The sequence below is a fragment of the Pelodiscus sinensis genome, chromosome 1 (genome assembly GCF_052426305.1).
Source record: "Pelodiscus sinensis isolate ZL-2025 chromosome 1, ASM5242630v1, whole genome shotgun sequence".
Classification (NCBI taxonomy): domain Eukaryota; kingdom Metazoa; phylum Chordata; order Testudines; family Trionychidae; genus Pelodiscus; species Pelodiscus sinensis.
The window spans coordinates 301,352,650-301,372,720 of NC_143052.1; the positions used below are offsets into that span (position 1 = coordinate 301,352,650).

The 20,071-nt window shown below is 38.6% G+C and overlaps 1 protein-coding gene across 16 annotated transcripts in view; it reads right to left on the minus strand.

The window, feature by feature from the left end:
- Positions 1–20,071, minus strand: part of NBEA (neurobeachin) — a 748,862-nt gene that overhangs the window by 456,072 nt on the left and 272,719 nt on the right. For all 16 annotated transcript variants that reach the window (XM_075919178.2, XM_075919174.2, XM_075919172.2 and 13 more), the window contains 2 exons: positions 15,801–16,239; positions 1,534–1,688 (listed from right to left, as the gene is read on the minus strand). In XM_075919178.2, coding sequence (XP_075775293.2) covers positions 1,534–1,688; positions 15,801–16,239 — 594 coding nt within the window. The remainder of the gene's footprint in view (positions 1–1,533; positions 1,689–15,800; positions 16,240–20,071) is intronic.

Sequence of the window (20,071 nt, forward strand, 5' to 3'; positions counted from 1 at the left end):
TGAGTATGCTTCCTATTTTATTTTATGAAACAGACAGAAGGCTGCTGCCCCATTTCCCAGCCTGCTTCTCCCACAAAATAATTCATTTTCCTGAACCCCTGACTCAAGTCACCAAAAGTTATGTCACTGAACTAATTCTCAAGTGTTTAAGTGCATAGTTAAAAACTTAGTCCAATACCAGAAATGTATCTATTATGGCTGTCAAGCGATTAAAATTTTTAATCGCGATTAATCATGCAATTAATCGCGTTCAACTCCACTTTGAAATGCCGTGGTTGTTTCAACAGGGCAGCACTGCATAAAGCCTGGGATCAATTGGAGTTCCCAGCTGACCCTGGGCTCCATGCAGCGCTGCCCCTTTAAGGACTCCTGATGAACTCTGGCTCCACGTTGCAAAGCCCCTTGGAAGTGCCGGAACAACACTTCCAAGGGGCTTTGCAACAGTACAGCCGGGGTTTAGTCCCCAGCTGATCCCCAGCTCTGTGTTGCAAAGCCCTTAGCAACATGGAACCGGAGATCAGCTGAGGACTGGTTCCCAGATCCGTTGTTGCAAAGCCTCTTTGAAGCAGCACTTCAAAGAGGCTTTGCAACGCGGAGCCGGGGATGAGCTGGGCACTCCCACTGATCCCTGGCTCCGCTTGCGCTGCCCCTTAGACGTGCTAGAGCAGCACTTCTATGAAGCATGGCATCATTAATGCCTGCGATTAACACGTTAATTTTTTTAACCTGTTAATCCTGTCCTGCGTTAATTGCAGGTGTTCATGCAGGTCAATTGACAGCCCTAGAATCTATAAGTAAAAATAACCTCCTCTCACTCCTATTGCATTGCTCTGATATCTGTGATGCCATAATCCTACCCAGTCATCCACAGATTCTTCCAGGATAGGCAGACCCTGAATTTCTAATGTAACTACTAAAAATTGAACCCCCAAAAGGCCTTCCTTATAGAATCATAAGGAAACAAAGCAGCCACTACCTCTCTTTTTAAACCTTTACAGGTTAACCTGTAAGGTGAAGCTAAACTGTTACTTGAAGAATGAGTCATGTTAACAATGGTGAAAGGCCTCATGAAACAAAACCATCATGACTTTTATTCACAAATCCTAAAACAGATTTAGGGTAGGAATGTCCCTTTTCTACTCCTGTATATTAGTAGCAATTAGTAGTTTTTTTGCCTCCTTTGGGATATTAAATAAGTAATATCTATTAGCATTAAGTTTGCATACCCCTGCAAATATGCTACCACTGGAGAGAGGAGGCACCAGGGAAACTCACTCTCTTCTGTTGTAATTTTCTGTTTTTAAAATCAGCACTACGACTATATATTCACCTATATGAGGTTGCATAATTTCCACAAGTAATAATGGCAAGAATACATATATAGCAAGAGGAAATTGTGTCCTTCATAGAGGACGAGAGATATAATTGAGTTTTCCAAATTTCTTTAAAGGCACAATACTAATAGAAAGGAGACAACTGAAGAAAAAACACAAAGAAAAAGATGAGGGTCACAAAAATATTTAAGGACGATACCTGTTGTATTAATCATACTTTTTGGTGTAGCTCCTGTAGCAGCAAATATGTTTGGTGTAGTACCCGGTGGCAGTACACCTCCAGCAGTAGCAGCTCCAACTGTGGTAACAGCTAGACTACCTGGAGGTGGTTTCTTTACAGGTACAACAACACTCCTGCAGGGAAAGAAATGGCAAGTCAATTCACTACCACCAAGAAGTAACACTGGGGTTTGGTTTTGTATCTTAACCACTTTTGATAAGGAATAAACAAACAAAAAAAATCATACAAATGTAGGCCAGGAAGGGACTAGACAAGTCATAAATCCATGGCCCTTGGGATGAGGTAGGACCAGGTAAATTTAAACCTTTCCCAAGAGGTAATTGTCCAACCTGTTCTTAAACATTTCCAGGGATGAGAATTCCAAACCTTCCTTAGAAATCTATCCTTATAGTTAAAAAGCTTTTTCTAACATCTAAAGTAAATCACCCTTCCTGCAGATTAAGCCCATTGCTGCTACTCCTAAAGCCAGCACACAAGAAGAATGACTGATCAATAATTTAACAATTTTAGAGGATAGGTCCTCTTTTTTAAGAGTTATCAGATCCCCCCTCAGCCTTCTTTTCTCAGAACTAAGCATGCCCTAATTTTTGTTAAACTTTCTTTCTAGGCAGTGTTCCCTGTAAGATGGGCACTTACAACCAGCAGCATGTGTTACTATTGGTGGCAGACATCTGCACATGCCTTGGCCCACATAAAATGTATTCCACACAAAGGTGTAACATTGCTTCTAGGTCATTATTTTTAAACCTTTTATCATATTTGATCCTCTCTTCTGGGCTCTCTCCAATTTTTTCACATTTTTTTCTTAAGTGTGGCATCCAGAATGGGACATTCTGCTTTAGCTGAGTCCTCACCAAGGCCAAATACAGCAGAACTAATAACTACTGGGTCTTACATATGACCCTGCTGTTAATATGCCACAGAATATTACTAATCTTTCTTGCAACATCATCACATTGTTTACTCTTGACCAATCTGTCATCCACTACAAACCCCAGGTTTTCTTCAGGAGTAATATTACCTAGCTTGTTATGCCCCAATTTTTAGCTGTACATCTGATTTTTCCTCCCTAAAAGGAAGCACTTTGCACTTATCTTAATTGAATTGCATCTTGTTGTTTTCAGACCAATTTTCCAAGGGCATTTTGAATTTTAATCCTGCCCTCCAAAGTGACTATAACCCTCCACCTCAGTTTTTACCATCTGCACGTTATAAACATTCTGCACACTATCATTCAAGTCACTAATGAAAATACTGAATAGCATGCCCCCAATGGGACCTCTCTAGATACACTCTCCTGGTTTGACAGTAATAACTGTTCTTCAAGTAGATCTAAGAGTGGTTTTTACCCACAAAAGCTTATGCCCAAATAAATCTGTTAGTCTTTAATGTCGAAGAACTCCTCATTGTTTTGGCAGATACAGTCTAACACTACTATCCCTCAGACTCTGTGTAAAGTTTTAAAATCAGTTGTGCATCCATGTTATAGTAATTTCATCTAGAGGCATTTCCTAGTTGTCTTCTGAAACTATCACATGGAACGGTGTTAAAAGCCTTACTAAAGATCAAGAGTTATCACATTTACTGCTTCTCCCTTATTCATTAGGTCAGTAACTCTGCCAAAATAAGAAAATTTGGTTGGTTTGGCTTCATTTGATCTTGACAAATCCACACTGGCTATTTCTTATACTCGTATTGTCCTTTAGGTGCTTACAGACAGACTGATGTTCAGGTATTCAAGTTAACCTAAATGATCTATAAATTCCCGCAGTCCTTTTTATCCACCCTTTTAAAGCTAGGCATTAAGTTTGCCCTTGTAAAGTCCTCTAGGATCTGATCTATTCTCCACAAGCAGAACTCTGTGTGGATACTTGTATCCACATCTGCAAAAATTATATGTGGATATCTGCATCCACATCTATGGATATGTATACCCATGGATACTAAGTGGGCATCTGCAAATTTGTAGGATTCTAGATAGAAAATCTGTATCCACACCTGCAAAAATGATCTGCGGATATCTGCAGATTTGCAGGACTCTACTCAGCCATTCTCAAAGAAAATTATTAACGGTTCTGAGATTGCTTCAGCTAGTTCCTTCAGTACCTTAGGATGAATTTCATCAGGCCCTGATGAATTGAATACATCTAACTTTTCTAAATAGTCTCTACCCTGTTCTTTCCCTATTTTGGTTCCTTCTCTCTTGTTATTAACATTAATTGTTTGTGTTGCTTATGTGATCACCATTAACCTTTTTAGTGAAGAGTGATGCAAAATAGGCATAATTGTACCTAAATATTTCCTAAACTTTTATGGAATAGTGTGCTCTAGTACAGTGTTTCTGAAAGTGTTCCATAAAATCACTTTCAGAAACACATTAACTGACCGCCCTGGTTTGTTTATTTACTGGTGCCGTGGCCACAGAGCATCACGGCTCCCATTGGCTCAGTTTCATCCTTTGCAGCCAAAGGGGAGCTGCGGGAAGTGGTGGTGCCACTTCCCGCAGCTCCCCTTGGCTGCAAAGGACAAAACAGAGCCAATGGGAGCCGCGAGGCATCGTGGCTGCAGCGCCAATAAACAAACAAACCGAGGTGGCCAGTTACTGTGTTTCTGAAAGTGATTTCGCGGAACACTTTCAGAAACACTGCTCTAGTTGACCAAGCATGAAACTGATCTAGAAACTTCTAAATTCGAATCCAGGTCCTGCCTCTATGTGAGGTCATGAGAATTTCAATTACTCTGTTTCAATTGCAGTATCTCCTCTTTCACAAGGATAAACATTTAATAATTGTCATTAATGTCTGCATAGCACTTTGTATTTATAACCACTTTTTAAATGGAAATACTGCAAATATTTGGCAATGCAGTGTACACTGCTAGTGCACATCTGTACAATCTTACATGAAACTGAAATTGAGCAGATGTCATTGAATGATCTTATGAAAGGGTATGTCTACACTACCCCGCTAGTTTGAACTAGCGGGGTAATGTAGGCATACCGCACTTGCAAATGAAGCCCGGGATTTGAACACCTCGTGGTGTTCGGAATAGGAATCCTAGTCCGAACTACCTAGTTCGAGCCCCGTGTAGCCGCGCTGCACGGGGTTTGAACCAGCGGGGTTTTAAAAATGGCGGCTCCCCGCTTATGCAAATGAAGCCCGGGAAATTCAAATCCCGGGCTTCATTTGCAAGTGCGGTATGCCTACATTACCCTCCTAGTTCGAACTAGGAGGGTAGTGTAGACATACCCAAAGTGATCAAAATGACAATTATAAATGTCATCTGAACATAGGGCCCGATGCTGCTCTGCTTTGCACTTGGTGCAGTCAACTATAATTAGAAAAAACTGTGTATGATAGCTATCAGAGTCCTGCACTCTCACTCGACGTGATGTTTTATATCCATTTTGCTCTCAACAATGCCAAGAAGTAAACTGAAAACACAATGTACAAGATAGAGAAGGCTCAAGCCCACAGTGTATATCACACACTTTATTTTATGAATGAAATTAAATGTATAGTTTTAAAATGTATAATTCAAATTTTTTTGCAGTATTGAGACTATATAAACTTTCAGGAAAAGAAAAGTAGGGACCCCCTACAAACATTGATTATTGTACTGAGACAAGTACATGTTCATCGCATCTAAAGACAGAGTATTTTCCTTCAGCCTATTTGTGACTAAAAGGCCTGATATATGCAGCTGAAAATAATTTAAAAAAGGAAAATACCAAGAGACATTTAAATATCGGTCAAACCTCTAAAATTTGTGACTCTCTGGTCCAGCAACATCCATGGTGCAGCAGGACCACTGATATTGCTGGACCAGAGAGCACAGGCTGGCCAGGTTCATAAGCGCAGCAGAGGCTGGACTGACGCTGTGGAGTGTAGCCCCAACGTGGGCTGGAGGCAGTGGGGCCAGCAGCGAGGAGCAGAGCCCCAGCGAGGGCTGGCAAAGTGGAAAGCGCAGTCCTTAATAGGACTGGCAAAGTGTGAGGAGCGCAGCCCCAGTTGGGGCTGGACAAAGCAGGGCCAGCAGCTGGGAGCGTAGTCCCAGCCAGGGCTGAAATCAACAGGGCCAGCACCTGGGCACACAGTCTGGGCCGGCGCTGTTGATTGGGGGGCGGGGAGTGCAGCCTCAGCTAGCTGGAGGCAATGAGGTGACCACTTCTGAGGCTGGTGGGGACTCGAGGCACCAGGGCAGACAGAATGGAGTGCAGTCCCACCTGAGCGCAGAACCCTACACTTGGGTAGGGAGCCTTGACTTCCCCTCATCCGGCAAATTCTGTGGTTCAGGACCACTCAGGTCCAAAGGGTGCTGAACAAGGGAGGTTCGACCTGTAGCGTGGTTTTTTTTTCATAAACAAAAGGTCTCCTTCATTGTGCTGGCAGAAATGTCTATTTTTAATGTCTCTCTTTTTATTTTATAGAAAAAACTATTTCTGTGGCCCCTGATTCATAACAAAACTAGAAAGTGAAAAACAAATCTGAAGCAGAAGGGATTTTTAAATGCAACAAAAAAAGATGCTTATCATTTTCATTACACCCACATGCTGTTTTCTCTGAACACATGCACTTCATTTTTCAACCAAAGTTGGCATAATATTGTAGTACTGAAATAAAAGAACAAAAGAATCTTGCTATTTAGGGTAATATGTCAGCTTCCTGGCTACAGTTCTGCACTTCAGAAAGTGCTTTTCAAGTAAGCATCTCGGTATTGTTCTTAGCATACCCAAAAAAGTGTGTTTTAATAAGAAGGCATAGCTAAATCTCTGATTCTCTTTTATTAAATAAATGAAGTCCAAGCTAAACTTATAGACCAATATTTCACCTTCCCTTGCTAAAAATACTTTTAAATATTTCCCCTCTGAATTTATTTTTATTTGGGTCAGACCAACTTTCTGGTGAAGGCATCCACCTTCCTGTCTGCTGACTAAAAAGGAGATAGATTCATACCAAAAATCAAGTACTCTCAAAGTACTCTTTGGCCTGCTATGTTTTTAAAAAGCCCTGCTCCCAAAGGTTTGACTTAGAGGTTGAGAAGGAGACAGAAGAGTATAGAGCTTTAGGAAACTCCAGGTATAATAGGTTTAAATGCAAAGAGTTGAATAAAATTGGAGTAGATATTTGTCTACTGTCCATGTCCAGTAGAAGTTATTAAGCAGTGTGGCCTGTGTTCCTCATTTTAATCTAAAACTCAGCTGGATACTGACAGGTGTCAGGTGTACTTGAAGATAGTTACTTGCTAACTTCTCAGCCATCTTGCTGAGAAACAGAAGATTAGATACCAGGTTGTACTGGAGAGATAGGATGCATCAAGAGTTGGTTTCATTAGTATCAGCTTGAATAAATATGGGTGACAGACTGCTCTCTTTCAACATCACTGACCATAGGATCAATGCATCTGATAGTAGCAACCCGTTAGCCATATCCCTGGGGCTCTTTGCTCCCTCTGATATCCAAGGCCATCATGTGTCAGAGTTGTCAGTGGAGAGTGAGATTTCCTGTGCTATACTGTGCCTCATTCTGAGAAATGATGGTAGGTATCAGTTCTGAATGTGATTGCTGAAAGCTGGAGACTAGCCATCTCAGATGTGAATAGTTATTTCTATAAAAAATAAGCCAAGGTAGTTTCACAGAGAAGTCATATGAATTTAAAGTATTTGTCGTGCTTTCCCCCTCTACATATATGTAAGTTTTTGCTGCTCTTGGAGTTAAGAAAATATCATTCATGTTTCGTCTGTGACATGTAATCTGAGAACCTCTATAAGCTGAGATAGGGAAGGGTATTTCTACCTCACCTGCCTTTAGATCTCTGTGATTTAACTTTTTGTATTCCTTGCATTTTCCATTAGAATTTTTAAGAAGGAAGCTGGGAACATACAGTCTATGGAGGATAATCAAAGTTGTGCCTTTGGTTGCTAAGATGAAGGGAAGAGCTCAGATCAGCAAAGAGGAAGTGATTGTCTGATCATGATGAAGATACAATGCTCTACGCATCAACATTTCATAGGATGTCTCCTATGAAGGTAAGAGTAAAGATAGTCACATGGTTAACCGACTGATTGGCAACTCAGGAGATGTAGGTTCCCTGTCTCTGTAAAAAGATTTGCTACCCGATCTTTGAACCATCTTTCTGTGCCTCAGTAAACTGGAGGCCCTTCCCCAACTCACAAGGATATTATGCAGGTAGATCCTCAAAAGCTCAGATATTATGGTGGTGGGGGCATACAAGTACTAGAAACATAAATTTTAGTTAAGTGGCAAGGTGTCCCTCACTTAATGTTGGCCATTTAGGGCAGTCATCACTTTACAGAAGTGGTAGAATGAGTGTTCTTTAGTCTCCATTGCTTTGAATGGAGTTGAGTCCAAATTTAATTAAGTCAGAGGCTGTGGGTGGTGTTCTAAGAGCAGATGCCATTTCTTTCAATTTTCTTGAAGACGAATGCAACTGCAGTGTGCACGTTCCTCAAGTTTTGTCAGAAAAATGGCTGTTTTCTGACAAAACTCTGTAGTGTAGACATATCCAGACTGTGGGACCATTACAAACTTCAGCACCTGCTCCTGCAGTTATTCAATCTTGTCTTGTCTAAAAAACACTAAGCTGTATGGACAATTAAACAAACCTTCACCAAAAATCCTACCCATGATAACACATTAAAACGTATACAGAATTATTCCACTGGGGTGAGTATGAGAGAAGGAAAAAAAAAACCATGACAGGAAGGTACCCAGATACTATGGCAATGAGATCCATAAGAGAACCTATAGTCTAAAACAGGGCACTCTGTCAGCACTGTCAGAGGCCCAATTTCTTTTTGTCTCCTTCCAGGCCTGTTTTGTAATTAGCTACACTGGGAGCAGAGAGAGGCCAGCCTTACAAACTTTTCAAAATCACACTCAGAAACTGTATACAAAATACAGGACTATGTAGCCCTTTAAAGACTAACAAGATGGTTTATTAAATGATGAGCTTTCGTGGGCCAGACCCGCTTCCTCAGATCAAATAGTGGAAGAAAATAGTCACAACCATATATACCTGTATAGTGTATACCTATATAAACTGTACAGTGATGCAGTGAGTACAAAAAAGATATACCGTCATGTAATTTAACTGCTCCGTTCTGGTTACTGGATCATATGCTTCCAAGTGTTTCTTTCCTCCATATTGTCAATCATTTTTAATTTTTGAAGCACTTGGAACTGAGGAAAATGATCAGGAATAGTCAATATGGATTCTCCAAGAGCAAGCCATGCCTGACCAACCTGACTGCCAGATATGATGAGGTAACTGGCTCTGTGGATGTGGGGAGGGGACATGTTACAACTTGACTTTAGCAAAGCTTTTGATATGGTCTCCCACAGAATTCTTGCCAGCAAAAATTTAAAGAAGTATGGGTTGGATAAATGGACTGTACGGTGGATAGAAAGCTGGCTAGATCATTGGACTCAATAACTAGTGATCAACGGCTATATGTCTGCTTGGTGGTTGGTATAAAACAGAGTGCCCAAGGTTCAATTCTAAGACTGGTTTTGTTCAACATCTATATTAATGACCTGGATGAGGGGATGGATTGCACCCTCAGCAAGTTCACGGATAACACTAAGCTAGGGGGAGAGGTAGATACACTGGAGGGTAGGGACAGGGTCCAGTGTGACCTAAACATACTGGAGGATTGAGCCCAAATAAATCTGATGAAGTTCAACAAGAACAAGGGAAGAGTCCTGCACTTGGGATGAAAGAATCCCAAGCACTACTACAGGCTGGGGACCTACAGGCTAAGCAGCAGTTCTAAAGAAAAGGACCTGTGAATTATAGTGGATGAGAAGCTGGATATGGGTCAACAGTGTCTCCTTGTAGCCAAGAATGCTAACAACATATTGGGGTGCGTTAGGAGAAACATTGCCAGCAGATTTAGATAAGTGTTTAGTCCTGCATTGGTGAGGCCACATTTGGAATATTGCACCTCCCGTTACAGACAGGATGTGGACACATTGGAGAGAGTTGGAAGGCAACAAATATTATTAGGAGGCTGAAGCATATGACTTACAAGGAGAGGCTGAGGAATTTTGGCTTCATTAGTCTACAAAAGAGAAGAGAGAGGCTATGTCTATACAAGATTTTTGCGCAAAAAATGGAAAAGCGTCCACACCTCAAGCACATTTTTGTGCAAGAAAAATCGACAGAACAGAGGGCTTTTGCTAGTAGAGTTATTCCTCTCCCTATGAGGAATAACTCCTTTTTGTACTACAGCTCTTGCGCAAAAAGGCAGGTATGGATGCTTCGGAGGGTTTTTTGCACAAGAAACACCTGTTGGAAAAAGCACAGGTGCTTTGCTGGCTATTCTGTGAATGGTCATCAGAGCTTTCTTGTGCAGGAGTATCCATGCAGTGTAGACACTCTCATGAGCAAAAGCACATTGCTTTTGCGATGCGCTTTTGAGGTGTGGATGCACTTTTGAGCAAGAAGTTTTTGTGCAAGAATTCTTCCACAAAAAGCTTCTTGTGCAAAAACCCTGCAGCGTAGACAAAGCCTGAGGGGGGATTTCATAGCAGCCTTCAACTATCTGACCGGGTTGGGGGAAGTTTATAGAACTCATTGCACAGTTTAAAAATAAATGTATAAGGCACAAAAGCAAGATGACTTGAAACATCAGTAATTTCAGGTAAGGAACTTTTAGCAGGAAGACTAGTAATAGACCAAACAAATTGCAGAATAAGAGTACCATATAGATTCAATCCTAAAGTTTCATAATGCCCACTATCTTTGATTGATTATTTCTTGTGTGACAAACCACATTTAGAAAATATATTCTGATACTCAGTCATTACTAGATCTGAGCTTATGTTCTTTTGCCATCAAAAGATGAAAATGGAAGAAGGAATTACTGGCAAGTTATACTGCATTACATTTATAAGTCCAGGACAGATAGCACTCAGAGCTTGGTTCTAAATGTGTCACCCTGGGTGTTATTTTCAAGGAGTTCGGTTTGATGTTAAAAGACATGTCATAACTTTGAGAATCTAGGCTCCAAGTATCCAAGAAATCTGTTTATATAGCTCATAATGTAATTACAGCTATCTTAACACAGATGAGGCAGAAGGCAGCAATATATTGAAAACTAATTGAAAAATGCAGTTGTCCAGAAGCACTTGCAGGGAAAAGGTCTCTGAAAAGCTACACAAAGCTTCAGAGTTTGAAGTGAAATTTTTGATGTTGTCACTCTCAATCTATTGAATGGCTGACAGACAATCAAACCCGTCTGGCTGGCTGGCAGCTCATTTTGCTGGCAGGTGGCAAACAATTAGACACACCAATTTGTGCCTCCTGATGACATTAAAGCATGAAACTAAGTTGTATGCAGGGCCTAGTGATTTGTGTGAAAGCATTTCAAAAATAATACTCTTTGCCTTGGCAACTCATTTCAGACTGCCACCTCCCATTATAGCTTTGAGCAGTGAAGATGACAGGCTTGAGTTACGTGCAGCGCAAGGCCGCTTCTGTTCAATCCGTCATCAGCGCCCCTCGAGACCTCAATCCCCTCCTTTCATCAATATCACCTCATCATTTACATTCGATAGTACTTGACCTGCTGCATACATTAACTACACAGAAGTCCCATTTGATAAAATGTGCTGGAATATGTTTTGTGCTTTTACATTTCATTTACTGTTATACAAGTTCTAAGAAATGTGTTATTCTGAGCAAGGACCATTACTTAGTATCTCTTTTTGTATAAGAAAATTAGTATTGTAAATACATTTCAAACCAGTATTCATTTTTATTAACTAAAACAATATTTATATGAGTTTTGGCAAATTTTCATTTAATACCAATAATGTACAATAATAATGTACAATTTTTAAGAATATTTAAGATAAAAGCACACCACCCTTTAAAATAGTTTCTGTTCAGTATTTTACCATTGTTCCAGTGGTTTATTTTCTAAAAATTATCATAACCCCTGCTATAAGAAATATGTCCGTAGCACATGATAATGTACATCTACTTTAAGAGGAAAATACCCTGTAAAATATCAATTATTGCCAATAAAATGACAAAAATATATCTACAAATCTGTAACAGATTTTTCAACACATTATTGTTTTAATATTTTCATTTGCGATAAAAAAACGGGCTTTAGATATGTCCCAGAAACACCAAGACAGAGAACAACTAGGTTGCAACTTATGAGTACAATACAGGAATGACAGGAAAAAAACATTCTTAAGTCTGTAAGAGGCTCTCTTAGAGCATTTCTATGTCAATCTCTTATATATGCTTTTAAATCTATCAGATGTTTCTCAGACCATCTGTTATGACCCCCCTAAAACAAACTTAATTTTATAATCTTTTAAAAGAAAATAAAGGATGTTTCCATTGCTTACATCTCCTCATAGCTAGCTAGGAAGATAACCTTGAAAACATGAACTAAGTGCAAACTGATGTCATGATACCTGTCTAAACCCACAGGCAGCCCACATTAATGTTTTTAGGATGTGACTCTTCCATCCATATTTGCATATGTCCTGTGGATTTGGCATTTTTTCCAAATTGTCCTGGAATTCAGCATTTTTCTATTTGTCATATCCAACATTTTAGATTGTCTCTCTGTGCTGTTGGGACCCCTCTGCAGCTGTCTTTTGGTCTTCCAACTGTAAATTAGCTAGATTACAATGCATACACCCTGCTTCCTAGTTTTTTTTTCCTCTCCTAGGGATCTCTCTCTCTCTCTCTCTTGTGGCTTGTAGCCTGTGAACCTGTCTCTGGCAGATTTAGACCGAAGCATGCAACAGAATGCTTGTCAGCAACCTTAATATTTCAAAAGAGTCATTGCAGCAGTTGACAAGGGAACATGGACATGCATATAACTATGAAAAGGAGGGAGCACTGAGCTATTTGTGAATCAAGAAACCATCTTTAGAAAATAAAAACCTTTAGCATCTTCTAGTGAAAGTTGATGGGCTTACAAAATCAAAAGACAATTTTTGTAGCAATACCATAAATATGAAAACCTTCTGAGCATTCCCCAGTAAGACCAAGTGTAATAGCCAAAGCTGCTGAGCCTCACATAACTGGAGACTACATTGAATGTTCCCTGTGCTTCAGAATAGGGAAATCTGCTGCTGCCAGTCAAATCAAAACTATTCACTTTTTACTGTGGGTAATTTATAATCACTGCTGGATCAACTGTTTAGCAGACTAAGGATAAACAGTGCTACTTAGTACAAGTGAAGCAGGATATAGGTATATCCGTTTTGCCAACTTTTAATATTGTCTGGTATGACTGGGAAGAGCCAAACAACAACTTCCTGTTTCGTTGTCCATTGACAGGATATGCTACATTCCTCGTTAAACATACTGATTCTTTCCAGAGGTGGATCATGGTACGTGTCTTAAACTAAGACTTGTCAACATGCATCAGGAACGCAGGCCTGTTGCAATACCCTACCCTTCCCACATTAGGAAGTGGAAGGGAGGCACCAACTAAGGGGTATCCCAGGACATTCCTGATGAGGGAAAGGGGAAGGTCTTGGTATGGGAAAGATTGAGAAATATTGACCTACACTTGGACTAAATCATGAGATAATCTGCTTTGATTCGCAGGCATTGCATTCAAAGACTATGTCTCAGTCTTTTCAGTCACTAACTTCTCCTGGGCTCTCTTGTTGCCTAAGAAAGGGAGTAAATTGCATCATACAAACTTAGTGCAGCAGGTGCCATCAATTGCAGTGGTACAGCCATGTCACCCAGCACTATAAGAGGTCTGCCCATTTTCCCCACTCCACTGCATCCTCTTTCCCCCCATCTGCACTGAGTGATGAAGGTAGTCAGTGCAGGGACACCTCCCCACACATCTGTTCTACTGCACTACACAGGATACAGTTTGAACATGTAGTAATAATAAAACCTAATAACCTGAATGTCTACACAACATTAATGAAGTTATTAAAAAGCTAACAACTGCATATAACCTTAGGCCCAGAATCTGTACTGAAAATAATTAATGTAGGTGCACAAGTTTGCATGGAATCTCACTGAGATAGATGCATATTCTTATGAAGGCTTAGAGCTCTCACACAGTGCTATAATCAAAAAGGAAATTTAGCTTGTTAATGTTTGAGTGTACAGGGTTTGTTTGGTTTTTTTTTTAGGAAATTACCACGTACTTCGTAAATTCACAGCATACAACATGCTGTTCTGCTAAATATAAAAGGAATATATTTGAGAATATGATGGTTGCTCACAAAGAAAAACACTCAAATGATGCAAGATTTTTCCCATCTACATTGCCCCTTTGTAACCAAACCAAATTACCATCTGTAAGTTGATGAATAGGAAGGAAGAAAAAAAATCTTCTTCCTAATGAATTAGGCAATAAGTAGACTGTCTCTCTGAAAAAAAAAAAATCAAAATAATAATTTGGGAAGACCACATTTCCTTTTTGATATTCCAGTCTCAGGTATTCCCCGTGTCTCAATCTCATTATTTATTGAAATAGTCCAGTGACGGCACCTATAACATTATTTTCTTCTTAGTTGCACTATACTTACGTAATGAGAAGTGCTTCCCAACATAATATTTTAAGTTTTATTTGAATGGTAATGTTCATGTATCCCCCTTGTCATTGTTTAAATTCACCTAAACCATTTGACTGGATTTTGTTTTTGTTAATATTTTAATGGAGAAAATTTTCATCTTGTATTATGAAAATTTGTGTGCATTTCATATATCTGTGCAGGATTTAATCTGCCATATTTTAAGCCTGAAATGCTCATTTTTGAAGATGCTTCAGAATTTCATTTCAGAATGTGGCTATACAAATCTTAACTGATATATTTCCAAAGCTCTATTTTATAGTTTTGCCACATATCAGATTTCATGCTGGATTGTTTAACTGGTTCTTCTGATTATCTAAATACAGTAATTCCTCATTTAACATTATAGATGTGTTTCAGAAAATGATTGTGTTAAGTGAAAACGTGTTATGCGGGGTCAATTTTCCCATTGAAAATAATGGAAAAGGTGGGGGTTGCGTTTCAAGCGGTGGCGTCTGTTGGGACCGGGACATAAGGTTGGGGAAGAAAGAGGACTGGGTTACAGCAGGGAGGGGAAGTGTTTGGCTCTGGGGAAGAGGAAGGGAGGGGAGGGGAGGGGAGGAGAGGGGGACTGGGATGGGAGTATGGCCGTGACGGGTCTGCTGGGACCCGCACTGTGTCCGGCAAGGAGGGGGTTGCTGGGGAACGGCGCGGCGAGCGGTGAACCCTCCGCCACTTTGCAGGAAGGTGGGGGAAGCCCTGTGCAGCTGCTGGTGACAAGCTGTCTGGGGAAATCGTGTTATACTGGGGACAGTAGTGTAATTCAAAAAAACATTCCCCCCAAAAAAATCATGCTATCGTGAAAACGTGTTAAGGGGACACATGTTAAATGAGGAATTACTGTATTTTAGAGAACAGTCTACAACAACCACATCACACTGGAAAATTCAGTCATGTCAATGTACTTCAGAATTAGACTCGCATAGATTAAGGATGAACACCACCATACAAGTGTGGTGTCTTTTTTGTAGGATGTTGTCAGTTGCATCTCTCGAAATAACTCCTATATTAAGATTCAGGCTATCAGCATGGTTGCCTCTTATTAAGTTTCTTTAAGTAGTAATGCGAGCACTTTCAGTCAACCATGGAAAATAAAATATTTATGGTCCACAATGTAAAATACATCCCCTTCTAATGTAAAAAAATGTCCTTAAAACTTAAAAAATGAAATACAAGAGTCAGTCTCAATCTTATTCTGAGGGAAATATGCAGACAATCTGGCTCGACTAAAATGCTTCACTACTGGAAGAGGACTGGAATGACAAACATTTGGAAGCATTTTGTTGGGACTTCACCCAAACAGTCTGTTGTACATAAACTGACTTTTTCCTATTCAAATGATGGTTTTAAAAGAAAAAAAGTTTTATTACAATAACAGTTCTTTAAAGCAAGCTTGTTCTTCCAGCACCAATTACAATTTAATTGGTGCTTAGAGAGAAAATCAACATGACAAGCTTTTACAGATACTATATGGTCTGGATTTAGTATTGCTGTGAATAGTAAAGCAACTACATTTTTCTCAATATCATCGAATCTGAATTCACACTGGACTATCAACATGTTAACAAATAAATACTCTGAATCTCAGAATTAGAACAATATAAAATAATTAACTCAGCCATATACCTGTCAAAGGAGTGAAACTGCATGGGAAGAATTGCCTGAGCTTCCCTCTTCAATGAAGGATCTGGGTAGGGGATGGGATCAGGACCACATTCTGCAATTTCAATAGGGGCTGCCACAAGGCTTTTTAATATCTCCTTGACATTCATGCCTTTGCTTTGGCTGATGCTGGATATTGAAGGTGCAGGCTTCAAGATTTCACTGGGACTTTCTGTTAAGCTTTCCTGAGATTTCTTTACCTCCGAAGACAGAGTGGACAATAATTCACTCATAGCATCAGGGCCTGTGCTTGTCTCTAAGTCTGTCCCATTTAAGATGCTGGGCATCTGCTCCTCTCCAATACCAGAATCTGTATGAGGAATGGAGCTTTCCAGCTGAAGATCTTCAACTGGTGTTGGCGTTTCTTTTTCTTTGATATTCTCTGGAAATACAGCAGGAGTCTCTGCAGTGAAAAAAGGTTATAAACAATATTTAAGCTTAGTCTGGAGTTGTATACTGAAGCTTCACAACATAGAATCTATTGAGTCTTAGAAACCATATAAATCTTAGCAAATTAAAAACAGAGAACACAACCCTGCAGAAAGCCACAGTGCTCACAAGACTTTCATTTGTTTCTATGGACGTTTTCTGCACATGAAGGGCTGCATAATGGAGCCCAAAGCTGCGCTACATAATCTCAGTGACATTTTAAAAAAAATACAACCCACTCCTTATAAAGTTATTAAATGGCTAGACATTGCATGCTAGAACATAGCTTGACATGTTTATTGTGGCAGTCTAAACTCACTACTCAGATACTAATCTGATGTCAAAACATTAATTTACATATATTACCAGTAGGGACACTGGAAATATGTGCAAAAACTTACATTTATTTCACTGCTTTGGAATCTCTTCAAATGCTCAATATTTCTACTGTTTTCAGGCTAATACTAACTTCCTTTTAAGAGAAAATTAAGTGCCTTGCCTTTCTATTTGCCTAAATAAAATATATATGTGAACCAATGCTGTGAATACTTTCTGAGTTTCTTATCAAGACAGACAAATAAGAGCTCAAAAGTCCAGTATGGTTTTTGGCACCATTTGAGAGCAGAATGAACATAATTTTCAGCTGGCAGGTTGATTCAGATCCCAAGTACCAGCAGAAACTGAAGGAATGAAGCCAAGGAAATCAGTGGAGTTTTGCAAAATTTCTAAGGGCCCTATTAATAATGTCTTACTAATGTCTACTTTTATCAACTATATACAATGAAACACATAAACACCACCTTTGCTATTAAAGCACAGCAATCTGACAATCCAATTTAAATTTGGCTAAAGCTGTGAAGACATGCCTCAGACAGTCAATATTTTGAATTACTCTTCCGGGAGAGCCACATTGTGGTTATATTTTCAACTGCAAAAAGTCAGAACTCAAACTGAATTTGTATATTTAAAATATGAATTTATTTTTATTATGGTCACTTAGATAAAAACCATGATAGTAAAATCTGAATAGTTTTATATAAATTGCAGTCTCTTATGTATTTTTATTTTTCTCTTCGTGGTTCTAAAAAGTGGAAAATCTGGATACTTTTGAAGAAAATGTGCTGCAGCATATGTAAATGAAATTCTGTTTCAATAAGAGTTCTAAATAAAACTTTTTTTTAACATTCCAAAATTGTATGGCAACAGTTAATGATGAAATTGTAATATTTTATAAAGGTCTATTAGGTTCGAACTTATATACGAGAATAAATGTAAAGATAAATTATATAAGCGACGAGGAGTCCTGTGGCACCTTATAGACTAACTGAAGTGTAGGAGCATAAGCTTTCGTGAGCAAAGACCCACTTCGTCAGATGCATGACATGCATCTGACGAAGTGGGTCTTTGCCCACGAAAGCTTATGCTCCTACACTTCAGTTAGTCTATAAGGTGCCACAGGACTCCTCGTCGCTTTTGCAGATTCAGACTAACACGGCTACCCCTCTGATAAATTATATAAACACATATTTTCATTCATATATGTATTTACATTGTATATGTGAACATTGAGTACACCTAGACTACACGCTTCTTTCGAAAGATCGGCTACACAGCCACAACTTTTTCAAAAAAGCGATTCACTTTTTCGAAGGAGAGAACCCAGGCAATCTGGATGCTCTCTTTCGAAAAAGCCCTGTTTGAGGTCAAGAAAACCTTTTTTTTGCAAGAGATCTTTCGAAAAAAGGCATTTCTTCCTCATAAAATTCTGCATTCTTTCGATTTAATTTGGAAAGAACACAGCAGCAGTCTAGATGCAGGTGAAGTGTTTTCGAAAAAAGGCCACTTTTCTTCGAAAAAAGTCTAGACATAGCATATATGTTTACATACACATACACGCCTTTGACGTAACTTAGAACAATTCATATACAATTGTATACCAACAATGTTATACATCATACATTGGCAGAAATGCAAACCCTAAAGAAGATTTCTTGCCACTCATATATTCTTTCCCAAAGAGAATGACATGATGTTTCCAAAGTGGATACCTTACCAACTCCATTTTTTGAACTGGGAAGTAAAAGCTGTGTTTATGTTCTGCAAAGCTGACAAAGATAATAGTCCATTACAAACACATTGTCTACTAGCCCAGAGAGACAAGAATTTGAACCTATTTTTACAATATAGATACCTAGCAGGATAATAGTTTTGAAAAAGTAAGATCGTGTTACTGATCAGATTAATGCATTTTTTGAGACTAAACTTCCCCATACAAAAATAAGAAGGATAATTCTGAAGAGGAGGGAAGAAGAGGATTTTCACATTCACCCCAAGAATACTATTGCTCTGCTTAACCTTAAGCTGCTTTACTGGTTTATGAACATCTTCCTCCTTGGGAATGTGAGTGGGGTCAAATTGACATAATATAGTGCAGAGACTTACAGTAAATACGCTTATTGATTAAATTCTGCAAAGAGACTGTCACTATATACTGTATCATTCAAAGGTAGGCACACTAAAAGTGGTCCATAGTTAGAATTTTTATTGCGTTTACAATAAAAATTCATTGTCTTTCCGTATAAATGTAGGGGCTTTAGCATTATGATATATTGCTTCCTATATAAAGGAATTTCTCTGAAGTTGCAAAATCTCATACATACAATTTTTCAGCAATCACCAGCAGGATTAGTTTAAAACAAGTAAAAATACCTCTTTATTCTCTGTCTAAGCAAAAGCCAAGCCCCACTGCATGTGCACATTTTGAGGTTCAAACTGAAGGACGAATACTATTTTAATCTGTTTTACTAATAGCAAAGAATTTCTAGACAGATGCATAGAATTTTGATATGTAGCCATTACAACATATTTGATTAAATCACAAAATCATGTTATGATTCTAACTTGAATAAGTAAAATTTAAGGCTAAAATATACTACATTTCCTTCAGAACTCATGAACAAGAGAGAGCACTGAGAAAGTTAACTTGCCCTTCTGTCCCCATTTATTACAGACCGTTGATACTTTTCATCTCTAAAGCTTAAATTTGATTTACAGATACAGTCTAGATTCTGATCATGAAACTATAATAATTACTGATTGAAAAACTTTTCAATAAAACCACTGTACATACAATATTAAAAGGTACTGAATTTCCAGTGAGATCAGATTTGTATTCTCATTCTTTTATTGCAATCCAATATTAATTCCATAAAAAAAAAAACTGATTGCCTTAAGCCAACTGAGTAGAGTCTTTGATTTATTATGATGAACAATCATTTCTTCACAAGACTTACATTTTACAATATTTCTTACTGGGTGCATTAAAACTCTCTTCCAAAATATCAAACAGCTCCAATATGTAATTTAAGTTAAATACTCCAAGGTTGCTTTTTATTTACCAAGGGAAATATACACTAAGGAAATTAAATTATATTTTTACCTCTCTAAAATAAAAGATCTAATCCAAATCAATATTTCTGAAAATTTAAGAAAAAAACTGGAAAGAAACCTCATAATATTTTTAATACAGAAAGTTTTTAGATTAATTAGATTTTGTACACAGGACCTATAGCACTGCATGCCAACATTTTATTACATAATCACTGATTTTCTTTCATAATACTTTTGACTTCTATGGACTTTAGGACTGGAACAAAAAGTAGATCTTTTTTACAGAATGCAGTCATAAATTAAATTTACCCAATCCTCTTAAATTTATAGAGTGACATTCTTAGAACAGAAGAATCTTGAGTACTCAACCCACCTTAGCTAAATGAGAAGTTAAATATGAACAGCAGCAAAAATAT